The 23,501-nt window shown below is 41.8% G+C and overlaps 1 protein-coding gene across 2 annotated transcripts; it reads left to right on the forward strand.

Annotated features, from left to right (window-relative positions):
• Positions 1-3,558: 3,558 nt before the first annotated feature.
• On the forward strand, positions 3,559-17,268 carry cldn19 (claudin 19). 2 transcript variants are annotated; one of them, XM_022745165.1, is made up of 5 exons: positions 3,559-4,262; positions 9,943-10,107; positions 10,457-10,541; positions 12,920-13,066; positions 15,757-17,268. In XM_022745165.1, exons 1-5 carry the CDS (start codon positions 4,040-4,042, stop codon positions 15,791-15,793), a joined length of 657 nt encoding a protein of 218 aa, XP_022600886.1. In that variant the 5' UTR covers positions 3,559-4,039; the 3' UTR covers positions 15,794-17,268. The 2 variants fall into 2 exon arrangements, with proteins under 2 accessions (XP_022600886.1, XP_022600885.1); XM_022745164.1 differs by having other exon boundaries at positions 16,293-17,268.
• The last annotated feature ends 6,233 nt before the right edge of the window (positions 17,269-23,501 follow it).

Below are 23,501 nucleotides of genomic sequence, written 5' to 3' on the forward strand. Positions count from 1 at the left end.
ATTTAACTCTCCAACAGTTTTTCTCCTCCACACTCTCCATGTTGTTTTTTGTGCGTTTGCTTTGGAGAAAAGACGCCCTGTTCAACTCCGTAATGAGCAGAGCCAACAGTCTCTTCAGGGGCACTTGAGCTCAACCAGAGGAGCTCTCCTCAGGGTGCAGCCATACATTATTCATTTCTGTGCTTAGTTAGCATTCATTCAGACGCAACCTTCTCATGTGGGCTCTCTGGGTGAAAAACATTAACAGGAGAGGTTTGACGTACCGTAATTAGTTGCTGGAGAATGCTACAAGGTCTCTGGGAATACTGCTAACTCATGTACAAGCTAGCATCCCAAGTGATATCAATTATATAGTATCTTCCAGATGTATGACTGTATACAAATTTGCTTCATGTGACATCAAAGTGAAGCTGCCTCACTGAATAATCCCTATGTCTTTCTTCAAAAAGACTAATCCACAACCTGCCTGTTGTGTTATGTAATCCCCCCCCCCCAATACTGTTTACATGTCCACATGTGTCTCATGGTAACCCTGACAACACCGGCTAATCTGATAGGCCCCTGATGTCTTAATTGTGCGTGCTTGGGTATGAGGCTGTGCTAACCACATTTGCTGGTTTCCTGTCTGGGGAGAGTCATATCGAAGAGATAAGAGCTGAAAGCTGTGAAAGGGTGTATCCACACTGGTAATGGTGGTGGAGCCAGTACTGACAGTGCAGGGATCTCACACAAGTTGATGGACTATTTGAACTACAACATGTTCACCAGTTTACTTTTATTCAGTTAATTCGGAAGCAAGATTTTCAACTGTTTTGAACCCATGAAGTGAAAGAAACATGATGATTCAGAGACATGTTCTACTGAGTTATGTTTTAGTTTCAAATAAAAAAGAAGAATGAACTTTAAAGGTCCTATATAGTAAAAAGGTAGATTTCCATGTGTTGGTTGATGATAAAGGTCTAGGTTCTATATTAATACTGTGAAAGTATCAAAGCCTCAGTCCACAGAGAAATGAACACAGCCTGTATTCACAAACTGAGTCTTAAAAGGAGCCGTCAGGACTTCTGTAACTTTGTGATGTCACAACAAAGCAGTCACTGCATTCAGCCACACCCCAAGCCCCGCCCACCTGGACCCACCATCCAACCTTGCATGATTTGGTTTCTCTGAGTGTTTAACTGAAATCTGTTATATTTTTATTGAAAAAAAAAATATAGAGAATAGTGAACCAATCAGAAGAGAGACTCAGAGCCTCCTCTCTTCCGATTGGCTCACTGACCTTGTTGTTACTAGAGCTTCAGAGAGAAGCCTGAGAGAGGAGATGTAGAACTACATTGAGATAGTTTTTGGTTCTTAAAACCACAAATATATCTTAAACACTTCAAATAAAACGAAGAGGAAACAGGAACAATGAAATAAATCTGTGAGTGTTCTCGAAATATCAGGTCTGAGGTGGAAAAGACACCTTCATACTTCAGGGACACCTGGTATACCTGAAAAACCTGAAGAAGGTCTTTGACCGAAATTGAGCAAGTGAAGACCATGTGTGGGTGTCTGTTCAACCTCATAGTCTCCTTCACCTGCGCACCTTTCACAAAGACTATTCAGGTGTTCAGGAGATTTTCTATTTCAGATCTGAGAATATGAATAATTATACAAATGATCATATGCAGAACATGTCCTGTGCTGAAAGACACACATATATGTGTAATATTTGAAGGCAATAACAAACCGGTTTTACGACTGGCAGCTCTAAGCCAACAAGCAGTGAGAGTTTGACACTCAAAACTTTGCTCATTTGAGTTTTTCACTTGAACCTGCACTGCTTTAACTCCACCAGTGGCAGTTTGTTGTTATGATTCAAAATCAGAAAGACCTCTAGAAGCCCTGTTGAAGCCCCCGCCCCGCCCCACTCCACCCACTCCACTGGACCTGAGCACTTGTTTAGCTTCTCTTTCATCTCTTCTCGCCTCCCGGGCTCAGCTGACCTCTGTGCTCTGACCACAACTCACCCCATACGTTGAAGCCCCTCATTAGACACTGCAAACCTCATCACACAACGTTTGCACATATACATACACCCTGAATATTCAAGGCTACGAGAAGAGTGTGGCTGAGAAAAGGTTAGAGGATTAAAAAAAACAGGGTTGGTTTGAATCTTGGTAAGACCTCCATGTATGGGTCTTTCTATCCATACGTGTGTGTGTGTGTGTGTGTGTGTGTGTGTAGCTTGTTGCTGGATAAGTGAGGTCACATGCATGTTCACATGGTGTTTTCTTGATGTTAGGGGAGATCAGGTTGAGGTTCAAGTTCAAGGCTGAATTGGTTTGAGACGTAAGAAAAGAAACAGAAACAGAAAACACAAAGAAACGAGTGAGAAAAACCGAAGGTGGAGAGAAATTGCTGTGAATTACATCAGAACAATTCAGAAAACCACCAACACTCTCTTACTTCCATATATCTGTCATTATGTTTTTATTTATTCTCATGAGAATTTACATTTTTTTACAACCAAAGTCTGTTGAAGACAACTGTGAGAGTTCAGGCGAGAACATGCTTGCTGTGTGGACAGGCTGTGTGTGAGTGTGTGTTTGCAAGGTGGGGGTGAGACATGTCTCTTACAGATGTGAGAAAACGGCGACGTCTCTGAGAGAGAGTGTGTTGACGGTCTAATTGGCAGAATAGAATTATTGAGTTAGTCTGAAGTGAGGCTAATTTAATGAGCTGAGCTGAAGGAGAGCCGCGCAACTGTGGGAACGCTAGGTTTCTGCCCCCCCACCCCCCCCACCCCCACCCCCCTTTCCACACCAACAAAAGCCTGGAGTGTGTCTGCGTTTACAGCTCGTAAGGATGTACAGTCGGGTGAACTCTCGCTCTCTCTCCCTTCATTTGTCGGGGGTTGCCATGGTGACGGGGGAGGCTTGCCTCAGCAGGCCCATAATTTCTAGAGAGCCTGTCTGGATGTGACACTTCCCTTTCAGGCGGCCATTGTTTGATGCTGATTTACGTGTGTTTGTTGCACTTTACCACCACCTTTCTCCACACCTCCAGCGGGGCGGCAAAGTTTTAAGGGATCAATGCATCCCATACCTGAATAAAGCAGCACGCTGAAGCTTTGTTGATGGGTTTGATTGAATGGTTAAGATACAGAGTCAAAGTCCTTCTATTTTCAAGAAATGCTTGACTGTTTTTCATCAACAAACTTGTCATTCTGACTTTACCTTTTGCTCTTTTCCCCCCTGAGCCACAGCTTTTGCTTTTCCTTTCCTTCTCTGCTTGAAACAGTGCTTATTTTCGCAACAAGGCCATCCCTCTTCCCTCCTAGTGGGCGTTCCTACAAGACAGAAGAGTCCAATCACAGGCCAGCCCTTTCCCCCATCTCTTTGTGGTCAGCCTGTTAAGGACTTTTTGTGTTCACGTTTTTTTTTTTTCTTTTTTTTTTCCTTTTACTTTTTTTTCTGCCACCCCTCATTGAGCCACTTGAGCCTGGAGCAGATGGAAAGATTGTAGTGGGGCGAAAGTAAGCGAGCAGCAGAGAGACAGAGAGAGAGAGAGAGAGAGAGAGAGAGAGAGAACTGGAAGAAGCCATGCAGAGAGTGAGGCAGCCCAGCGACGATGCTTGATGAGCTAAACCACTGACCACCTCAGAGATTTTCTTCCACTTTGACTGAGCCCAAGAGAGACCAAGAAATCAGACAGGACAGTCCTGAGGGGAGACGTCCACTCATCATCCCAACTCACGGGGCCAGAACAAGCCCAGGACGTGGAGAGAGAAAGAAAGAAAGAGTTAGAGACAAGGAGAAAGAGGGGAGATCTACAGATGAGAGTTAAAGCAGAGGGGCAGAAGGAGATGCTCTGAGGGACCAGACAGTGAAGGGAAAAGTCAAATAAGTAACAGGATTGCTGCAGGTGTGTCCACAAAGCCTGCACAAAGCGAGGGCCACAGCAGAGTCCCGCTGAACAAAAAGCTGTTGCCAGTAAAACAGAAGAGACAAAGAGAGAGGTCAGACAGACACAGAGAGACAGAAATAAGACCAGGATGGCCAACTCAGGTCTCCAGTTGTTGGGTTATTTCCTGGCGTTGGGCGGCTGGATCGGCATCATCTCCACCACAGCCTTACCCCAGTGGAAGCAGTCGTCGTACGCCGGCGATGCCATCATCACGGCTGTGGGTCTGTACGAGGGGCTGTGGATGAGCTGCGCCTCGCAGAGTACAGGACAGGTGCAGTGCAAGATCTTTGACTCCATGCTCTCGCTGGACAGTGAGTACAACGTTCCAGTTTGGTTCCACAAAGCCTGAAACTCTCTAACTTGTTCTTTCTCTCCTCACACTGATGAAATTCAAAGTATTTGGTACAATTTCTTTTTGAAGGATTATATGCTCATTCTGTGAATTGATGATTATTATCATATTTCAAACATGATATAACTAAGAAAGTATGCAAAATCCTCAGTGGGTTGAATACCTTATGGGGAAGCTGTGCAGTGACTGTAACTGTGATTAAGTGATATTCACTGGCTAATTTGTCAGATGATGAAAAAGCACAATTAAAATTCAAGTAAGCCAATAATCCTCTCTTAATGCATCGCCAAGGAAGGTTCTTCTAATTCTTTTAATCACACTATTTTTTTTTTTTTACACTTTTTCTTTTTGGCTGCCTTCCTTTAATTTTCTTTAATAATAGTCTTTTTGATAAGAGAGTCGTGTGTGAGTTTTCATCAGCCACTTTCACTTAGTCTTCCCGAGTTCTCCCAAGAAGTGTCTCCGGTGTTGTGTGTCGTAGCTGGCCCATTCATATTAATCAGCAGCAGAAACAGAAGGAAAACAACTCCCCGAGCCCCCTCCATGTGGGATGTATTGAATTCAGACGCTGTAAATCTCACTTCAAATGCTGCTGTTCACGTCTTTAATGAAGTTCAGTTCTGTCTCAAAAGTGTAAAACATCATGAAACGTAATGTGTGAGGAGTGGGAGGGGGTCAGGAATGTGGGGTTCAGACATAAATTAGCTCAGAATATGAGCCTCCTGTCATCTCCAATCTGTAAGCAGGACCCAGCGACTCATAATTAATGGCGCCCAGATTAAATGAATCCATCCATCTACTGCCTGCTTAAATCATCCTTTTATTCCTTCATTAGAGATTCTAATGAAAGGCTACGGGGGGGGGGGGGGGCCGGGCTCGGCCAGAAGCCATTCTCACTAAACGACTGAACATGCCAGTTTGTGTGTTTTTCTCTGTGGTCTGGGGCTGATGTGCTCATGAATCCTGCTGTGGCACACTTACTCTCCTTGGACAAACAAATGAGGCACTTTGCAAACATTTTGGTGTCTTGGTTGACTCATTATATCAAAACATTTTCTGTGGTGTCCTGTGTGACAGGGTGGGGTAGGGTGGGGGGTGGGCGGGTGGGGTGGGGGGTCCGCGCTGATCTCCCATCTCCTTTGGTTCGTTGCAGCGATAAGAACAGCGTATTGTCCTTGCGGATGAATAGGGGCTGTGAGGAGAAGAAAAGGGCAGTGTTGAGCCAAACACCAGAGATATTCCCAGAATGTGCTCTGTCTTCCCCACACGCGCACATTGTTCCATTTGTCCATTAACACACCCAGTGAGTGCAGAGTCAGACTGGAGACGAACACTGAGGAAAACCTGTGCAAAGAGTTAAATACACGCTCCTTTGAATCAACACTGAAGGGAAAAGTCATGACCGAGCATTCTTGATCACTCACAGGTTTATTCAGGCGTTTCCCCCAGACAGATTATGAAATGGAGCAGATCAGCATTCGGTCATGTGTTCGGGGTCCGAGAAATCTGAATCCTGATTGAACACCCCTATGGCGTTGGTTTGATCCAGTAGTAAGACTGGTTCTGAGTTGTGAGGGAACTCTCCTCTCCTGGCTACATTCACAGCGGGAGCAGCATGTGATAGTGGCTGTAATTGTTCACCAGACTGTGCTGCGCTCTACAGATGCTGCCAAGCATCTGTAGAGTGGGAAACTGCTGCAGGTCTGCTAAGCTGAAAAAGGAGATGATGATGATGATGAGGATAATATACGGTTAGGAGGATTGGATGGTAGTGCTGAAAGGACAGCTCTGGAAAAGCAGAAATGCATGATATTAAAAACACCTTGATTTGCAGCTGCCAATCAGTTCTGTCACATTATATAATCACCTTAGTTTCACTTTAATGTTAAAGACATAGGTTATAGGGTTTTTTTATAGATGACTTTGTGTCCGATACATTTTGGTAAAAGGGTATTTCTGCTTGCTGAATGCAGCTTGAGATTCAACAGGTCAATATTAATTTAACAACATTACACTAACGTCTATCTCTCTTTATGCTCCTTATAGTTAATTGAACACTTTAGATTCCTTGGATCAGCTGTCTAAAAGGCCTGATCTGCTCCATCAGTGGACAAGCATCAAATCAACACATAGTCTTCCTTGCAATACTCCCCTGCCCCCCCCCCCATCCTTCCTTTGGCACTAAGGCCCCCAAGCCCATTGGTTTCTACTGAAGATGAAAATCTTTAAATATCACTTACATACCACCTTTTATTTTTTTTTAACAACAGGCTAAGTAATTAAAGAAGTAAAATAAAAAACAGCTAGGTGCTGTGGCTTTAGGTCAGGTGTCCTGATGGCTGAATGGTTAGGGCGCATAACACCTAAATGCTCAAATGCTCTGAATCTTGGCCTGCTGGACCATTTGCTGCACGTCTCTCCCTGCATTTCCTGTCTGTCTCTATCAAATAAAGGCACAAAATGGCAAAAAAAAAACTTGTTAATCAAACACGAGTAAATAGTAATGCATTTGGTTGGGACTGTTTTCTGCCACAGATTAATACACATTCAGTGTGGTAGTGAGTGGTTCTGGCAGCAGGACGGTTTGTGTGGGATGGCCGTGTTCATTGATTCTTTCTCTAATAGTTGGACAGTGGATCTCTGTGGCAAAGAGGATATATCAGGTTTTAACACTTGTTAGTCGGATAATCACTCATTGGTGATTTGGTCTTTTCTTGGGGTTTTGTTGATAATAAGAAAAATATAGAAAAAAACCTGTTATATTTTAAGACTGGAAAAGTATCCATGATGAGCTGGGGCCCAGGCTCAGTCAGGATGAGTAGTGCCACCACAATGGTAAATACACACTGTAAAGTTACTGTCCTCCTATCCAATAAGAGAACGAGGGGTGTGATGTGTATCTGCTCACACAGTAAGCAATAACAGCACAGTCTTTCTGTCTGCCTCATCTTTTAGCTCTAAGAGTTTGATCTTGACGAGTCAATGTTGTTAGGATACTGTCCTTTGTACTTAAAAGTGGACTAACTAAGGGGAAGTTGGTTAAGGAAAATGTTATTTTTGCTAATTGAAGTGTGGTAATACAACAGAGAACATCATGTTAGTGTGTTTGTAGTTTGAGCTTGTGCTGAAGCTGGATGGGGAAAGGGCTGGAGATGTTAAATAATGTATAGTTTTATAGTTGAGTTGTGAGTGGGCAAACAGATATTACGTATGGAAGAATCACAAGTGATCTCACAATGGGACCTTACAGTGCCCACACACACACACACACACACACACACACACACACACACACACACACACACACACACACCAGCAAGCACACACACTCATTGAAAGCTTGTGGCTGGCACTGCCAACCTTGGCATTGGAAAGAGAGGGCAGAGTGGGTGAGCGAGCCCTTCTGTCTCACTTTTAACCTCTCATTCACCCCAAAGGCCCCCAAATGTCCTTCTGGTTTGTCACCGACTGAAACTGGTCAGGGTAGTGTTGTTTAGCATGGGGGGGGGGGGGCTAAACCCCCGCACACCCTCAGAAGAAAGGAGGAATGCTCAGAGTGGATGAAAGAATAAAAAAAAAATCAAACCACCCTCTGTTGAAGACCATTCAGATACTCCATCAAAAGCAGCTCTGGAGCCATAAATCAGACTTCAAAGACTGTTCCATCCTCTTCCTCCCATCAAGAGTCCCCTCAGGTCAGCCTCTGAAATGTTACATCACTGCTGCGCCTTGAATGATGGGGTGTGTGTTTCTGTCACAATGACAAATGATGACTTTAGGTTCCTACTCAGACTGTTGCTCAATAAGAAGTGATTTTATTTTGTCAAACACGTACATTCACTTTCTATTCTATTCTGTTCTATTCTAATGTATAAACTAGTTAAGAGTGAAATTCTGACCCTCACAACAGACAAAAACTTAAAGGTCCACTTACTCAGTTACTTTAAAGGGCTTTGAGGACTATGAAGTGTGGTTGAAAGCTCCAGGAAAAAGCTAAACTGTTCTGAAGCATGAAGTGTCTTCCTTGCACTTGGACACAGTAGTTTGACAATAAATAAATAAATAAATAAAAACATAAACTCATTGTCCAGTAATTTTCTTTCCCCCTAGAACTACAAGATACATTTTATATCTTACGGAAAGTTGAATCTAGTTGAACGTGAAAACAGCTTGAAAAAACTCTCATCAGCTAGAGTGTGAGATGCAGTTGAAAGCTAGACAGGACTAGTCATTGAGTTAAGACTATAAATTACCTACTCTATTAACTATTCTATTTAGCTCAACTATTCTGTTCAATTCTAGTCTGATCTATTTGAGTAAAAGTTCATCCTTTACCTTGAAAACCAGGAGGTATGTTGAAAGCTCTGGACATAAAGAGAATTAGTAAATGGTCCTTGAGTTATGACTAACTATTACCTATATTAACTATTTCTATTTAGCCAAACTATTCTGTTCTGTTCTCATCTGATGTATTTGAGTGTAAATTCTTTCTTGACCTTGAAAACCAGGAGATATGGTTGTAAGCTCTGGACAAAAAAAACAAACAAACAAACAAACTAGTAAGTGGACCTTGAGTAAAGTTGTTACTCTTTTTCTCTTATTCTTTTTGTTCTTTCTGCTCCAGTCTATTTGCTGCTGTTGCATTTGTGGCTTTGACATCATTTGATTCCTGCCTCCCTCCTCCGGTGTATAAACACTGGCTTACACTTCAAGTCAATGTTATTTGAAGCTAATGTCTGTGACCTTGTCTGTTACACCTGTATGAAAACCTCTGTTGTGTTTACTTTAATTACCATATTTGTCAGCTCTGTCAGATATCAGAATCAGGATGCTGGGAATTTGCATGTTTTCTCCCGCTGCTGGGATTTTGACAATCCCCCCGCCTGTTGTAAATAAGACACACTCCATCAGTATTTTGACAGTATCATTAAGTGCTTTTTGTGCTAACATGTGTGTGTGCGGCTGTGTTTGAGGCAGTAACGTCTGATCGCTGTGGCGACAGCCCCGTGAAAACAATCTTGCTTTGTGACAAAGCCACACTAATCCCACTGTGTGAACCATGTAAAGCAGGCCCTCCTACAGCTGCTGTGTGTGAGAGAGGGAGCTGTGTGTTTCATCTGTGCAGATATTGTGTACTCATACATATGTGTGTGTAAATATGTGTAAATATGTTCCTCCCACTAAGTTATGTGTGTGCCGAGGCCTGTGTGGGCAGCGCATTAGGCAAAACCACAGAGGAAGGATCTGGGGAAGATCTGGTGGATCATTTAAGGTCTCAAAACTTGGCCACGACGGTCACTTCTGGACAATAAAAAGCTGGAATTACCCTGCTCTGGAAAATGGGACAGTGGTGGACTCTCCTTAATGAGCTTTCTGTATAAATGCATGTGGTTACCAATCAATCCCTCAAGGCGTGTGTAGCTTCATTCCTCTATAATTATCACTCCTATGTCCAGAAATGTCTGTTTTATTCCAGATGATGGACTGAAAGATTTGTTTTCTCATCTCCTCAACACTTTCCCTCCTTCTTTTTTCTTTTTTTTTTGTCCCTTACTTTCACTTCTTCTCTTGTATCTCATCCACCGCTCTGTGCTCCCCTCTGCGGTCCCTGCCTCCTTCCTTTCCTCTTCTTTATCTAGTCCACATCCAGACATGTCGGGCCCTCATGGTGGTGTCGGTACTGCTGGGTTTTATGGGCATGATCATCAGCGTGGTGGGCATGAAGTGCACTAAGGTGGGAGATAACAACCCAACCACCAAGACTCGCATCGCAGTGACCGGAGGAGCTCTCTTCCTGCTCGCAGGTGTGATTTCTGCTGTGTGCTGTGAAGGTTTTGTTTAGCTTGCAACTAAAATTATACTGCAGTATGTCCTGCAATTAGTGCATTTAGCGAGATTGGTTTGGCATTTTTCTGGCCTGAATCTAGCACCAGGAGTCTTCTGGGTAATAAGAATTCCTGCTGTAAACAGGAAGTGGTCATTTCAGAGACATTAGCCGCTGATCTCAGACAAACCATAACCGCAGGGGAGCATATTAAGTAAACAAGGATTCCCCAGTTCATTTGTGTTTGTGTTTTAGCTGCGGTGAACATTTGCAGGCTTAATCGGCACACATAACTCATTCAGTTGTATGCATCTTTTCTCCTACCACAGGTCTATGTACACTGGTGTCTGTGTCCTGGTATGCCACTCAGGTGTCCTATCAGTTCTTCAACCCAAATACACCACCCAATGCCAGGTATGTGGCTCACCTGATGCCAAACTCTTCATCCTTTAATTACCACAGATGAGAGGATATATTTATGCCTTTCCTCAAAAGCTGTCAGGAAACATTGTTAACAAGATTTAAACTGAAAAGTGATAAGCAAATTTTTTATAATATGGTGTGATGGTAAATATTACGCATTCTTATCAGCCTTCTGCGCCATCATCAGTATCAGTATTGGCTGAGAAAATCTCCTTTTTTGCATAGTCTACTGTGTATTTGACTAATTTGAGGAAGAATATTAAAATTTTGCCAGCTGCCTCATGCAATCCAAAAAACATCAAATTAATCACTGGAGGTTTGGTCTTTAAACTAATGTGTTTGAATAGCTACTGTCATATATATGATGAGGGATTGAGTTGCTAATGGGGAGATAACACTTTCAGTTTGATCTGTTATGCCATTGAGATGCTCCGCAAAAACTCCACAAACACATAAAAGTTCATAAAAAGTTTTCTGAAAAGAACAAATATCAGGCAGATTAAACAAATAATAGATGAAAAAGTTCAGCTTCATTTTGCATATAAGACCACAACAAAGTGTTTTGCAACTGTGTGATTTTTTTTTTTTTTTAACTGATCTTGAAAAGAAGATGGGAAATGGAAACAGACAGAAAGGCGAGACGCCTGTCATCAAAACAATGACGATCTCAGTGTTTACAGAACAATTAAAAAGTTACTGAGGAAGTTTTCTTTCATTTCTCTCTCTCTCTCTCTCTCTCTCTCTCTCTCTCTCTCTCTCTCTGCTGCTTCCACTTCCTCTCAGTCTTCTTGTTCATTAACATATTTGACAACTTCAGCCCTGTTTCTTATTTTTGGACAAGTCAGAAGCTGGCTCTGTGACATTTGTTCTACATTAAAAGTAATATTGACACTAGAAACAGCTGGTGATTGCTTGCTGTCTAAATGAACTCTGTAGTTGCAACAGTTGTGAGGCTTGTGTTTGACAGTCAATGATGGTCAGTACCACATACATACCAAACAAGGCCACTGGAAAATGGCCATTCGACTTCATGTTTGGCTACAGCCAAAGAACCAAAAACTAAATCAATGAAGTCAACATGTATTTCATAAAGTTGGCAAGCTAATGGCTGGTGAACATGGAAAATTTGAATTTGAACATTTTTCCAACAACTCCTTCAACCTGAACAAATATACAGGTCGTATGACCCATAGGGGGTGGCACGGTGGTAAAGTGGTTAGCGCTGTCGCCTTACTGTGTGGAGTTTGCATGTTCTCCCCGTGCTTGTGTGGGTTCTCTCCGGGTACTCCGGCTTCCTCCCACAGTCCAAAGACATGCAAATGGGGACTAGGCTGATTGGTTACTCCAAATTGACCATAGGTATGAATGTGAGAGTGAATGGTCGTTTGTCTCTGTGTGCCCTGTGATGGACTTGCGCCCTGTCCAGGGTGTACCCCGCCTCTCGCCCGAAAGGATGCTGGGATAGGCTCCAGCCCCCCCGCGACCCTACTAGAGGATAAGCGGTAGAAAATGAATGAATGAATGAATGAATGACCCATAGGAGTGTCTCCTCAAATAGCACCCCTATGGTGGCACAATAATATACACACGGACTGTACCAAACAGCGGCGTACCTACCTTCGTCACCATGGTTACTATAATAGTGGCTTAGTTAGCTTTTGGAAAAGATCATGATTTGGGTTAAAATAATTACTTCCTCAACATTAGACAATCTTTGTTGTCATGGTTACAATAATAAACACACGGACTGTACCAAACAGTGTCACCATGGTTACTATGGTTTCTATAATAATGGCTTGGTTAGCTTTTAGAAAAGATCATGATTTGGGTAAAAATAATTTCTTCCTCAACATTAGACAATCTTTGTTGTCATGGCTACAATAATAACAACGTGGTTAACATTGTTGAATGGTCATGGATAATGGAAACACCGTAAACTCCTACTTTCACATGGGAATCAAACACCGCTCTCCTGTGTCATATTCATCCATTCACCACCCCCTTGCCTCTCTTTATCACCCTCTCTTTATACTACGTCACCGCACTTCTCCCTTTGCTACTCATCATAACTACTATGACCACCAGATGTTACCTATAGCAACAAAATGTAACTATTGGTCATAATAATCTGCTGCACAGACGACCTATGGGCTCATTTTTTAAAATAGGACAGTCTCCATTTTTCAGTTGTTGGGAATCCATCGATTTCTGTACCTAACCATAAGATGAAGTTGTTTTGATCCATGCCGTTATTAGCTGTTTTGAGCGACTGTGTTGGGACAAAATGTTGAAATGACTCTAGGTTATCTACTATTGATTAAAGCCTGCATACCTGTTCACATCCTCTTCCTCCTTTGCCTCCTCCACAGGTATGAGTTCGGCTCAGCCCTGTTCGTGGGCTGGGCGGCGGCCAGTCTCACGGTACTGGGCGGCTCCTTGCTGTGCTGCTCCTGCTCCAAAGATGACATGCGAGGACAGCAATATTACCGCCAATCACAGCCTTCCACAGCCAGGGAGTACGTGTAAACCCCACCCCCTTCCAGCAGCCACCCAAACAGAGAGCAGAGGACACACTTGGCACCACCCCCCCTTTTTACTCAGATTATGCCTGTTAATACAAAACCAAAAGACTATCATGCATGCAATCATGTAGTACTCAGACACTGGGATCCATTTGCAGACACAAGGACTCACACATACCACATACAGTGTTACACACAGACACATTATCAACAAGTAAGATGCATTTTTGTGGCTAAAACAAACTACATACTTAAATTTGTGAACATACAACCTACATATTTGATGTCAATCATCCAGTTCACTGATATAATGATAAGCTTGTATTGTGAATGGAAACCTCTTGCGCTTTAATGTCATTATTTAATCTACTTTAAATTAACGTGGCTGATTAAATCTGACCCGAAAATCACTGAGTCATCCACTTTCTGAAAGACAAAATGTGTTTCTTGCTACAGCAGAACTACATTTCAAGTGAATCGAAAAGCAAAATAAAAGCTGCATCACGGCAGATACCCAGACAGAATGGACACTGAACTTAGCATGTCCTATGCTTCCTGGTTGGAGCTGCATCTGTGTTTTGCCTCCATATTGCATTGTGTACTCACACTCCACTGGTGCAGTTAGGTTGTGTAAAAAACGCTGTTCAAAAACATGGAAAGGTTACTGAGCAGCTCCTCTGCCTCTCCCTCAGGAAATCAGGTCATGATCAGAGATGACACTGATTCCTGCTGCTCAGAATAAACACAGAGGACGTGAGCTCGGTAGCTATAACCCTGATGAAGACTGCTTAGGTGTGATTAACCAAAATAACTGAGGATAAAGAAGCAGGTGTGTTAGGTGCTCTGTGTAATTAAGGCCTCAGGCGGCAATTTTGTAACAGCTGAGCAGCTTCCTCACTTTAAAAGAAGGTGTAGTTCCTGTTTTACGCAGCGATCAGCTGACGAGAGCGACGTGCCGAGACACGATCTGAACTGCAGCAGTGGAGATAAACTGTTAGTGAAAGGTGTCTGCTGAGATTGTACTGAGTGTGAATGCTGTCGATGATCATTTCACCATTTTATTCAACACTGAGAGAAAGTGGAGGTTCTCTTTGACACATATCATCCCGCTACGTTTACTAACACCATTACTCCACATTCATACACACCGTCACATACTCTCTGGTATAACCAAACCAATGTCTGAGATCTAAGCTGTTCTTCGCTCACAAGTATAATCTGACTGGGGATCATAAGCTAAGACGTTAGCACAGTATTACACATTACTTTACAGTGGACCGTAAGCTGACATGATGCAGTAAATAAACACAAATCATGTCGTATTTAACTTCACTGCAGTCGACACTGTTTGGTTTATTACACATAGTGACTCCATGGGGATAAATGACAATAGACATCTGCAGCAGTTTTAAAAATCTGCGCCACATAAGAGCCTGTAAAAGCTCAGCAGCAGGTCTAAATTGGCTCTTGAGATCCCCGTTGATGCTCCCACGTCGCTTTGCTCTCATTTGTGTTTCTAAAAGAGCTGGTCCATCACTGTTCCAGATAATAAAGCCATTAACTTTTCTTAGAATAGGTCCCAGTCGCCCCGTTTCCCAGTCATATGGCCTCACTTCTTGGTAGACACTTGTTTGTGGAGTGCTCTATTATTGTCAGATTGTGGGGGTGGGGGGGTGGGGGGTGTGGGTGGGGGTTCTATAGGAAATTCCTTTTGCCCTTTAAATAAAGGGGAAGGTCAGGCGTCACTGGTATGTCAGTAGCAGCTGTGTTTTGAATGAGGATTGCTTAACAACAAGTCTGGTAGAACTACCTGTAAAGCTATGTCCAAAGATAAGAAAATGTACATTTAAAAGAAGAGTTTGACATTTTGGGAATTTCACTTATTCACTGTGTTCCCGGCAGTGACATCCATTCATTAAGGGTACCATATTTTACACTTTTCCTGTGTTTTATTTGAAGTGTTGATCCATAAGAAGATATATTTGTGGTTTTAAGAACCAAAAACCATCTCAATGTAGTTTTATATCTCCTCTCTCGGGCTTCTCTCTGGAGCTCTAGTAACAACAGGTCGGTGAGGGAGCCTCTCCTCTGATTGGCTGACTGTTTTCTGTTAGCTTAGCATTGCATAAAGACTGCAAACAACGAGCCTGGCTCTTTCTAAAGATAAAATGTCAAAATTATTGAGCTATAGAGGAACTCATAGGTGGATTTTGTTACTTTTGGCTTCAGCTAAACCAGTTGCTACACTTTTTAAGCTAAGCTAAACTGAACTTCTCATCTAATTCTTGTCAAGAAAGTGAAAGTGAAAACAGTATTTCCCTAAATTTCAGTTTCTTCTTTAAATACAGCTGATGAACTAGCAGCTAACTTAAGTTCAGCCAGAGAAATCTGATGTAATATGTTGTTGTCACCATTACTAATACTAATACTCGTATTCGGTACATGTAATCTCTTTGATGTGTAGATTAGAAGCCAGCTGACATGTAGCATCACCTCCCACGCTCCTTCTCACTGACTTTCACTCCCTCTGCTAACATCTTTACAGTCATCAAGCATCTCACCGTCTTCCTAACACTTCATAGCTGTTGTGAGAATCTGAGAGGTCTCTTATTGTGTCTCTTATTTCCCCTCCTGTCCTCTAATCCTGTTCTTCTCCGACTGTCTTCTTCTCTCCTCTAATTCAGGGCAGAGTTGTTGAGTGAAACTAGTTTCCCTGACTGATCAGCCCTCGCCTTTTTATCGAGGACTGTCCGCCTGTCCAACCACTGTCTTCCCTTTTTTTCCCCGTTACCTCTTAGACCCAAATTTGGACCTCTTGTAGCAGAACATTTCCCTTTTCCTCGGTACTACATCTGCACCTTATCAGTTATAATGGGAACTAAGATGCACTCTCTTCTCCCATTTTTTCCCCAACCTTCTGAGCCTTTTCTGTAAATATGGACTCTGATCAGATCTTTTCTTTAAGAAATGAGGTGGCCGCCTCCATTTCAGCCTGTAAACACTCTATTGCGCCTCCCACACCCACCCTCTGCCCCACTATCAGCTGAGAGTTAACAATGAGTTGAAACACTTTGTGGTTTTGTTTGTGCTGATTGATGACTTCACTTATATCCTATGACCTCTGGGTGTTTTTGTAAATGTGTCTCTTCTGGGTTTATTTTGTCTCCGCTGTGACTGTACTTTGACTGAAACATGTCTTTTTTTCCCTTTTGAATTGCAGACCAAATGTTAAAAGTACCCCACCAGAGAAAAGGGAGCAGTACTTGTAGTTTGGGAGAGTCTTCTGGCCTTACCATGGTTTAGATTCTGTCAACAGACAAAAGCCTCTCACTGAGGAACTCAAAACAGACAGACACCACTAGAGAGAGAATTTACGAACAGCAACCTTTCAAGTATATTGTGGCAACATAAATTAGAGTCTTTGTTGAAGTGAAATAAATTGTTTTGGGAGAATTAAATGAAATAGTTGTTTCAGGGGGGATTGAGAAAGATGATATGCTTGTCTTGTCTGTTTTGCTGACTTTGGGAGAGACAGTCATTCAGGGTATGTTTTCTATAACATGTTAAAATGCCCGGGTGTATATACCACCTGCTCTATTCTTTTTTTTTTTTTCTTTTTTCTTTTTCTTTTTTTTTTTTTTTACTACATATATAATATTTTACTACAGTGCCTTATAACACATGTTTGTTCACATGTATGTTTTTGACCACACAGATTCTTCATAGTCTCACGTCCCATCTGAGGGATGTGAGTCCATAGTCTCCTCTGCCAGCAGTTCTATTTACCTTTTTTTCTATTGTGGGATTTCTGAAAATGAATGTGAAGCTACTCTACAGTACCACTTAAGAAACAACAAACACATACATACGATAGATCTTCAGCATAATGCCTTATGCACTCTTTGTAAGAAGCTGTGTGGTTGTTTCCAAGTAGCCTGGATTGAGGATATACCCAGTACATTCATTTTGTTTTGTTAAGTGCCAATATGATTTTGTGTGAATGACAGAGTCGTTGTATTTTGGACTCTAAAGGATGTACTGTACTGTGTGCTGTCTCCTATACTAAGGAACGCCTGTGTTCAAATGCCCTTCTGATGCCTGCATTTATTTACCATGCCATTCCTTTCTCTAATATTTACCTCCTCCATGTTGTGTATCATCTCATTTACAGTATACCCCTGCCTGTTTCTTTTAGAATAAAGTAAACAGCGACATAAAAATATTTTTGGCTGTGAGTCAGTGCTTCATCAGTTGTTTCCTGACTTTTTGCTCCCTCCACTCATTCCTCCTCTCCAGCTCAAATACTTCTTTTGCACCCTGTTGTTCAATAATTGCAGATGTGGAATTCCACTTCTGCTCCACTGGACTGGTACATTCTCAGAGGTGGACTCAAAAAGTTAACTACCACTGCTACAGCTCACTACAACTCATGAGCTGGGAATGAAGGGTTAGCTTTTATCTGGATGGACACGGTTATGTGAACTTCACATCCCCACTAGTGAAATTGCTGTAAAAACTTAAAAAGAAACTTACAAAAAAAAAAAAAAGATTATTAAAGGATCACTTCAGATTTTACTTAAAGTTTAGTTGAAAGTCCAACTGAAATTAAATAGCACCATGTTTTGTCTGGTGCAACATCTCCTCTGTAAATAACTTATCCTGTGTATCCAATAGGGGGGATTTTATATTTTCTAGCTATTATATGGTATCACAATGGCACCCTGTGGTTTTGCATTAAAGGTCCCATATTTTACATTTTTTCCTGTGTTTTTCTTCTGATTGGCTGACTGTTTATTGAGTGATCAAATAAAAAATAAAAATTGCACTGCAGATTTCAAGTAAATAGATAAACCAAATCTGGCAAGGTTGGATGGTGGGTCCAGGTGGGCGGGGCTTAGGGCATGGCTGAGAGCGGTGACTGCTTTGTTGTGACATCATAAAGTTGCAGAGGTTCTGACAGCTCGTTTGTGAATACCGTCTGTGTGCATTTCTCTGTGGACTGAGGCTTTGATACTTTCACTGTATCAATATAGAACATAGACCTGCTTTATAATAAGTTATTAATAAGTCATGGAAATCTCACTTTGTACAATATGGGACCTTTAATTCAATAGAATGCTGTTAGTTATCTGTCTATGTAGATAGAGACCTTATTACAGTACTGCTCATGTGAAACTTCTTCACATGAGGTTGCAGGTGTGTGGGAAACAAGGAAGACTCAGCTATTTGAGTCTGTATGTGTGAACAGGTGGTTACACCGGAGTCATAGGAAGGAATCTCCTAACGACAAGTATATAGAGAGGAAATGATTACAGAGATCAGTAGCTTTGATATACATATGAATATATGTATTAAGAAAGACTTGCAACCTCTTCTTTCAGGAAACCACACAAGCATTAAACAGCATTCAAATATCTTGAACATAAGGATGATTTGAATGCATCAAATCAATGTAAATCAGCTCAAGCAGATCATAGAAAGCCTGGGGCGTCAGTTTCAAAGCTGCTGTCATAGATGGAGAAGAGAGAGACAGACGGTCCATGAGTTTGTATACAGACTTAAAATAAGGCAGTTTGAGAAAAACGCACACTGAAGACAGCAGTGGTGGGAACAGAGTACGGACGTGAAATCTCACATACAGCTGACATGTACAGATGCTCCTACACCATATGACTATACAGTCTGTTCCACAATACTACATACACACTAAGACTATCATGCAAAAACACATTTGCTCCAAATGGGATGCATATATAAAGAGGCATTTCACAACAATATGGCACATTCACAAAACTCCCATCAAAATTAAACACGTATATCAGCATCTGTCGCTTGTGTTTTTCCTGCTAAGATCAAGCTGAAAATATGTTTTCATGCTTCTTAAAAAAGATATGATATGAGATATCAAACTACTTGCACACACTATTATTATAATTGATACGAAGAGCAGAGGTTTCTGCCATAATGAACTTGATGAACTGAAGCTTGCAGCAGAAACCAAATCGTTAGTAAACACAGGAATGTGTTTTCCCACTTACGGCTCTCTGATGGATGATGTGTTACACATGCGTTTGATTGGAACTTGCACATCGTGGTAATTTAGGAATGTGAGGTTGGAAACTCTGTCGTCGCTGAACTGTAAACACAATTACAACAATAAAACATGTTTTTATAGAGTCGCTTGTTATTCATATTGAAGGGGAAGCGAACATCAGCACTATATCGAACAGTAGCAGTGACTTCAACAACTATTCCAGTGATTGTCTACACCTAAAAAATCACCAAAGATCTAATATTAGCATCTGGATAGAAGACTAATAAAGAAAATTTTGATGATTTTGTCTTGCAAAGCTTTAAACGTAAGTCTTGTAGTCTGAGGGAGACCGTGGTGACATGATGTCGCCGGTTTGTGCTGGCTGACTGTGAGCGAGTCTCGGTTGCGTCCCGATGTCATCACTGATACGAGACACACTCCTGACTGCCAACACAGCTGAGGTCAGAGAGCAGAACACGCTTCCCACCATCAACCAGTACGAGAGCCCAAACTCAAACGTGATCCCCGGCGTCCCCAGAGTCACCTGTCAGAGGAGGAGATGCGGTAATAATGAAGTAAGTGCATTATTTCTTACTTGCCTTAAAGGCATGAAAACTTTCTGTCTGTGATTTCCCTCTCCTTCTCTCTGTGATGGTATTATTAGAAATTCAGTGAGTGTGACGAAACACAACGTCTACCTTGATTTCTTGGTTTTTTAAAACTTCTTTGTGAACACCATTAACTTTGTGCTACAGGCTTGTATCCACTCCCTCTCTGAGACCTTCTCTGTGAATTCCTCTGCCTGCTGGCAACACTTGTTAGTGTCTGTGACTGGTCTGCATCGCTTTCAACTTATTCTAGCTCGACTTAGCAGGTTTGTCTCTCAGCTCCACAGTGTGTCTGCCAGCAAAACACTCTGTGACTCACACACAGCTGATTCAGGAGCTGAGGACTGGATTTTATGTAAATTAACTCATAAATTGTAGAACCAGAACTTATCATGACTTTATTGTTGCACTTAAAATCTCTTAAGCATGTGTTAATTGATTTGTTTGGCAAGGTTTGAAGGTGTGTTTCTGTTCAGCCGAAGTGTTTCCAGGGAATACCATAAACTGATGAACCCTGCTTGGACGCACTTGCATGGATGTATTAGAATGCATCCACATGCACTTGCTGTTCAATCCTTTGTGACTTTTGAAGTTAAGAGCATTGATCAACAAGTGCGTCCCAGCTGGGATCCTCACTTTTTTTGTGTCTCCTGGAAACACTTCTGTTGTTGTCTGCGCTACTTGCAGCGTGTTTTTGTATTTGGTTGTGTTATGTGCATTTGCAGCACATGTGTTGTCAAATTGATGAAGATGTTTTCTGAATTTGTTTGTGTTATGTCTATTTGCATGTGTTTTCTTAAGTTGCAGTGCATTGAGCTCTCATGGCCGCTGTAGCTAAATGCTCTATGTTCACCAGGTAGTTGCTAACTGCATCTTTTTCCTGCTGGACAGAGTTTCATCGTTAAAAACTGTTTCCTGTTCTATCTGGAAACAACGCTGATTTGAGCAGTGAGAGCGTACCGAGATATTTAAATTGAAGGCTATGAAACCAAAACGATGAGCTAAATATGCTAACTCTTCAGAACCGAGAGGAACTCTAGAGCCAAGTGATACTTCTTCTATGAGTGACACCATTTTACATTAGCCACATAATCATAGAACGGCCTATAAAGTCATCATGTTAGCTTTGTTTGTTTGTTTGATTATTTTATCACACATAGTTACATTCTAGTTCAATTTAAGACAACATTAAATAAATGGGTTTGTGAGAAATAAAATGTTGCCACAGCATTAACATGCCCATAACAAGCATCTTGAAAGAAAAGAAATGAGATTTGATTTGTTTGCTAATACAATTAGAATTGTCAGTAAAATATTGAAATATTATGAGTAATTCAGCTCTTTAACAAAGAGTGTGATAAATGGCTACAGTACAGTAATATAAAAATAAATATGAGCTCAGTGGCAGCTCGACAGGAAATGAAGATGTTGTTTGGACAACAGTGGGTCATATTCTGACAAAATATGAGCGACACATAATGAATGAAAGTCAGTTTTCATCTTGGCTGCAGTGAGGGGAGGAATTTAAAAGCTCATATGATCTCTCAGTGTTGCTGAGTCGGGTAATGAAACCTACTTCCTGTCTGTATCTGGTGTAAGTCGTCACCCCGTACCACAGCAGGCCCACTGCACCACACACACTTGAAAGACACACACACACACACACACACACACACTTTTTAAACCGACCCACAGACACAGCAAGAGTCAGAAATTGAGAGTTACGAGTGTAAACGACAACACACTTAATTACGTGGAGACGTGTTTGAACCAGAGAATGATATGAATCTGAAGTAGTCCAAAACCCAAACCACAAACCAAACAAACTGCTTCTGGCTGGAAATGATTAGGGCTGTTATTGAGTGTAATGAGCGGCAGTGCCAACCTCCACACAGACAGAGGGCGCCAGAGACCTGCAGCAGCCGGCCCTGAGCTGGCACACTGGGAATCATTGTTGTACACCCCAGGCTGGGGATCATAATGAGGATGGAAAGCAAAGACAGCACACACATCCCCACCGACGCTAGTCTCATAGCCAGCATATCAGCTGTGGAAGGAAAGACAAGAAAAAAAAAAAAATACCAGACTCTTCAATGGCAGCATATTAACATACACTGTCAATATGTTCACCCCCTTACCCACAGAACTCAGAGGGATCAGCTGTGTGGTCATGAAACATCATGTTCTTTCATTCAGTTTTCATGCTTTTTTTTTTTCATTCTAAAATTATCATTGTTGATAGATATGATATGTTTATTCATACAGTAATAAAAGCATTTAACTTTAGGGACAAAATCAGCAGATCTGTACCAGTAAACTTTTCACTGTTGTGTATCTCTGCTGGACTCTCAAGCAGCTGCAGCCTCAACACAAACGGCCCACAGCTAAACAAACTGCCTTAAGAGACATCCAGAGAGCTGCTTTGATGAGAGGAGGCTGATTTGTGGCGTAATGGGCTTCACAAATGGCTGCACGGACATATGTTGCTTATGTGTTTCGGAATCCAACATGGCCTAAGAAAATGTAATTTGAAAACATAAAAAGTCTGAAGGGGCTGCTGCAACATTTTAACATATTTGATATCAGAATATTCTCTATATCATTGCTATTAATAATAATAATAATAATAATAATAATAATAATAATAATAATAATAATAATAATATTGTATTGTATTGTATATCAGATGGTTCTCTTCTGTCTTTTAAGATTATCTAGATTTTGTATGGTTTGTTTGGTGCAAATATTCAAATTAACAAAGTGAGCTGCTGAAGACTTGTTTCCCTCGTTTCCCGCACGACCGTCACCAAGTGTTTGCCATTTAACCTCCACAATAGATTCTAATTTCTGGTTTTTCCTATGTGTGCCATGCATTTAATAACCTCACACACATTTGTTTATTTATTTATTTATTTTTAAATTACTCTGTCTTTTACGCGTGTGAATCAACTATGTCGTTGTTTTACGGCTTAAGTTTTTGTCGAACATAAGACAGAGATAAGTGGCTAACCAGTGTAAAATAACACAACGCAACTGCGCTAATCGGTCACACAGCGTACATTTGAATAAAGTGACTAAGTCCTGCAGCAGCAATCATTAGACACCTCTGCAGTGATATCTGTGGAAGATAATATGACTGCTATGGATGTGTTATTGTACCTGGCAGATGCTCCATGTAAGACACTGACACGTCACAGGTCCTCAGACCCACCAGGCTGTCATGAACACACTCTCCCCACAGGCCTCGACAACGCAAGCTCAGACCCACTGAGGTCAGCTGGTCTTTAGCTCCTTGCTGGATCAGGAGACACACGAAGGGAATAAGTGATAAGGTTTAGGTAGGGAAGCTTTCCATGAGTGGTGTATACACCACACGCTAAAGCACAAAGCTCATCGGTGCATCACTGCAGTCAGACAGACTACACAGTAGTGCAGCCTAGTGGTTACTGTACACTCTCTACATACCAGGATTAGCACTGATTGCAGATATAGTGCATGTGTGCGTATGAGAGCAGACACATGTTCCTACCCTCCAACAGTCCTTTCCAGCAGCAGCGATTAGCAGCAGCAAGCTTGTCAGCGCTATCAGCAGCCCCAGGACCTCAGTATGTCCTCTGCTCATCCTGTCCTCTAGTCAGCTGGTGGGAAAAAAAACATTAACAACTTTCTTCATAAAAAACAATAACTCCATGAAAAGTGACTTTGCAAATGCTAAACAAGTGCAGGTGATTTCTGGAAAGGCCGATGTTTCAGTGACAAAGAGGAGCAGTTGTACGCTCAGATGGAG

Source organism: Seriola dumerili, unplaced genomic scaffold (genome assembly GCF_002260705.1).
Source record: "Seriola dumerili isolate Sdu_G_001 unplaced genomic scaffold, Sdu_1.0 BDQW01000088.1, whole genome shotgun sequence".
NCBI lineage: Eukaryota > Metazoa > Chordata > Actinopteri > Carangiformes > Carangidae > Seriola > Seriola dumerili.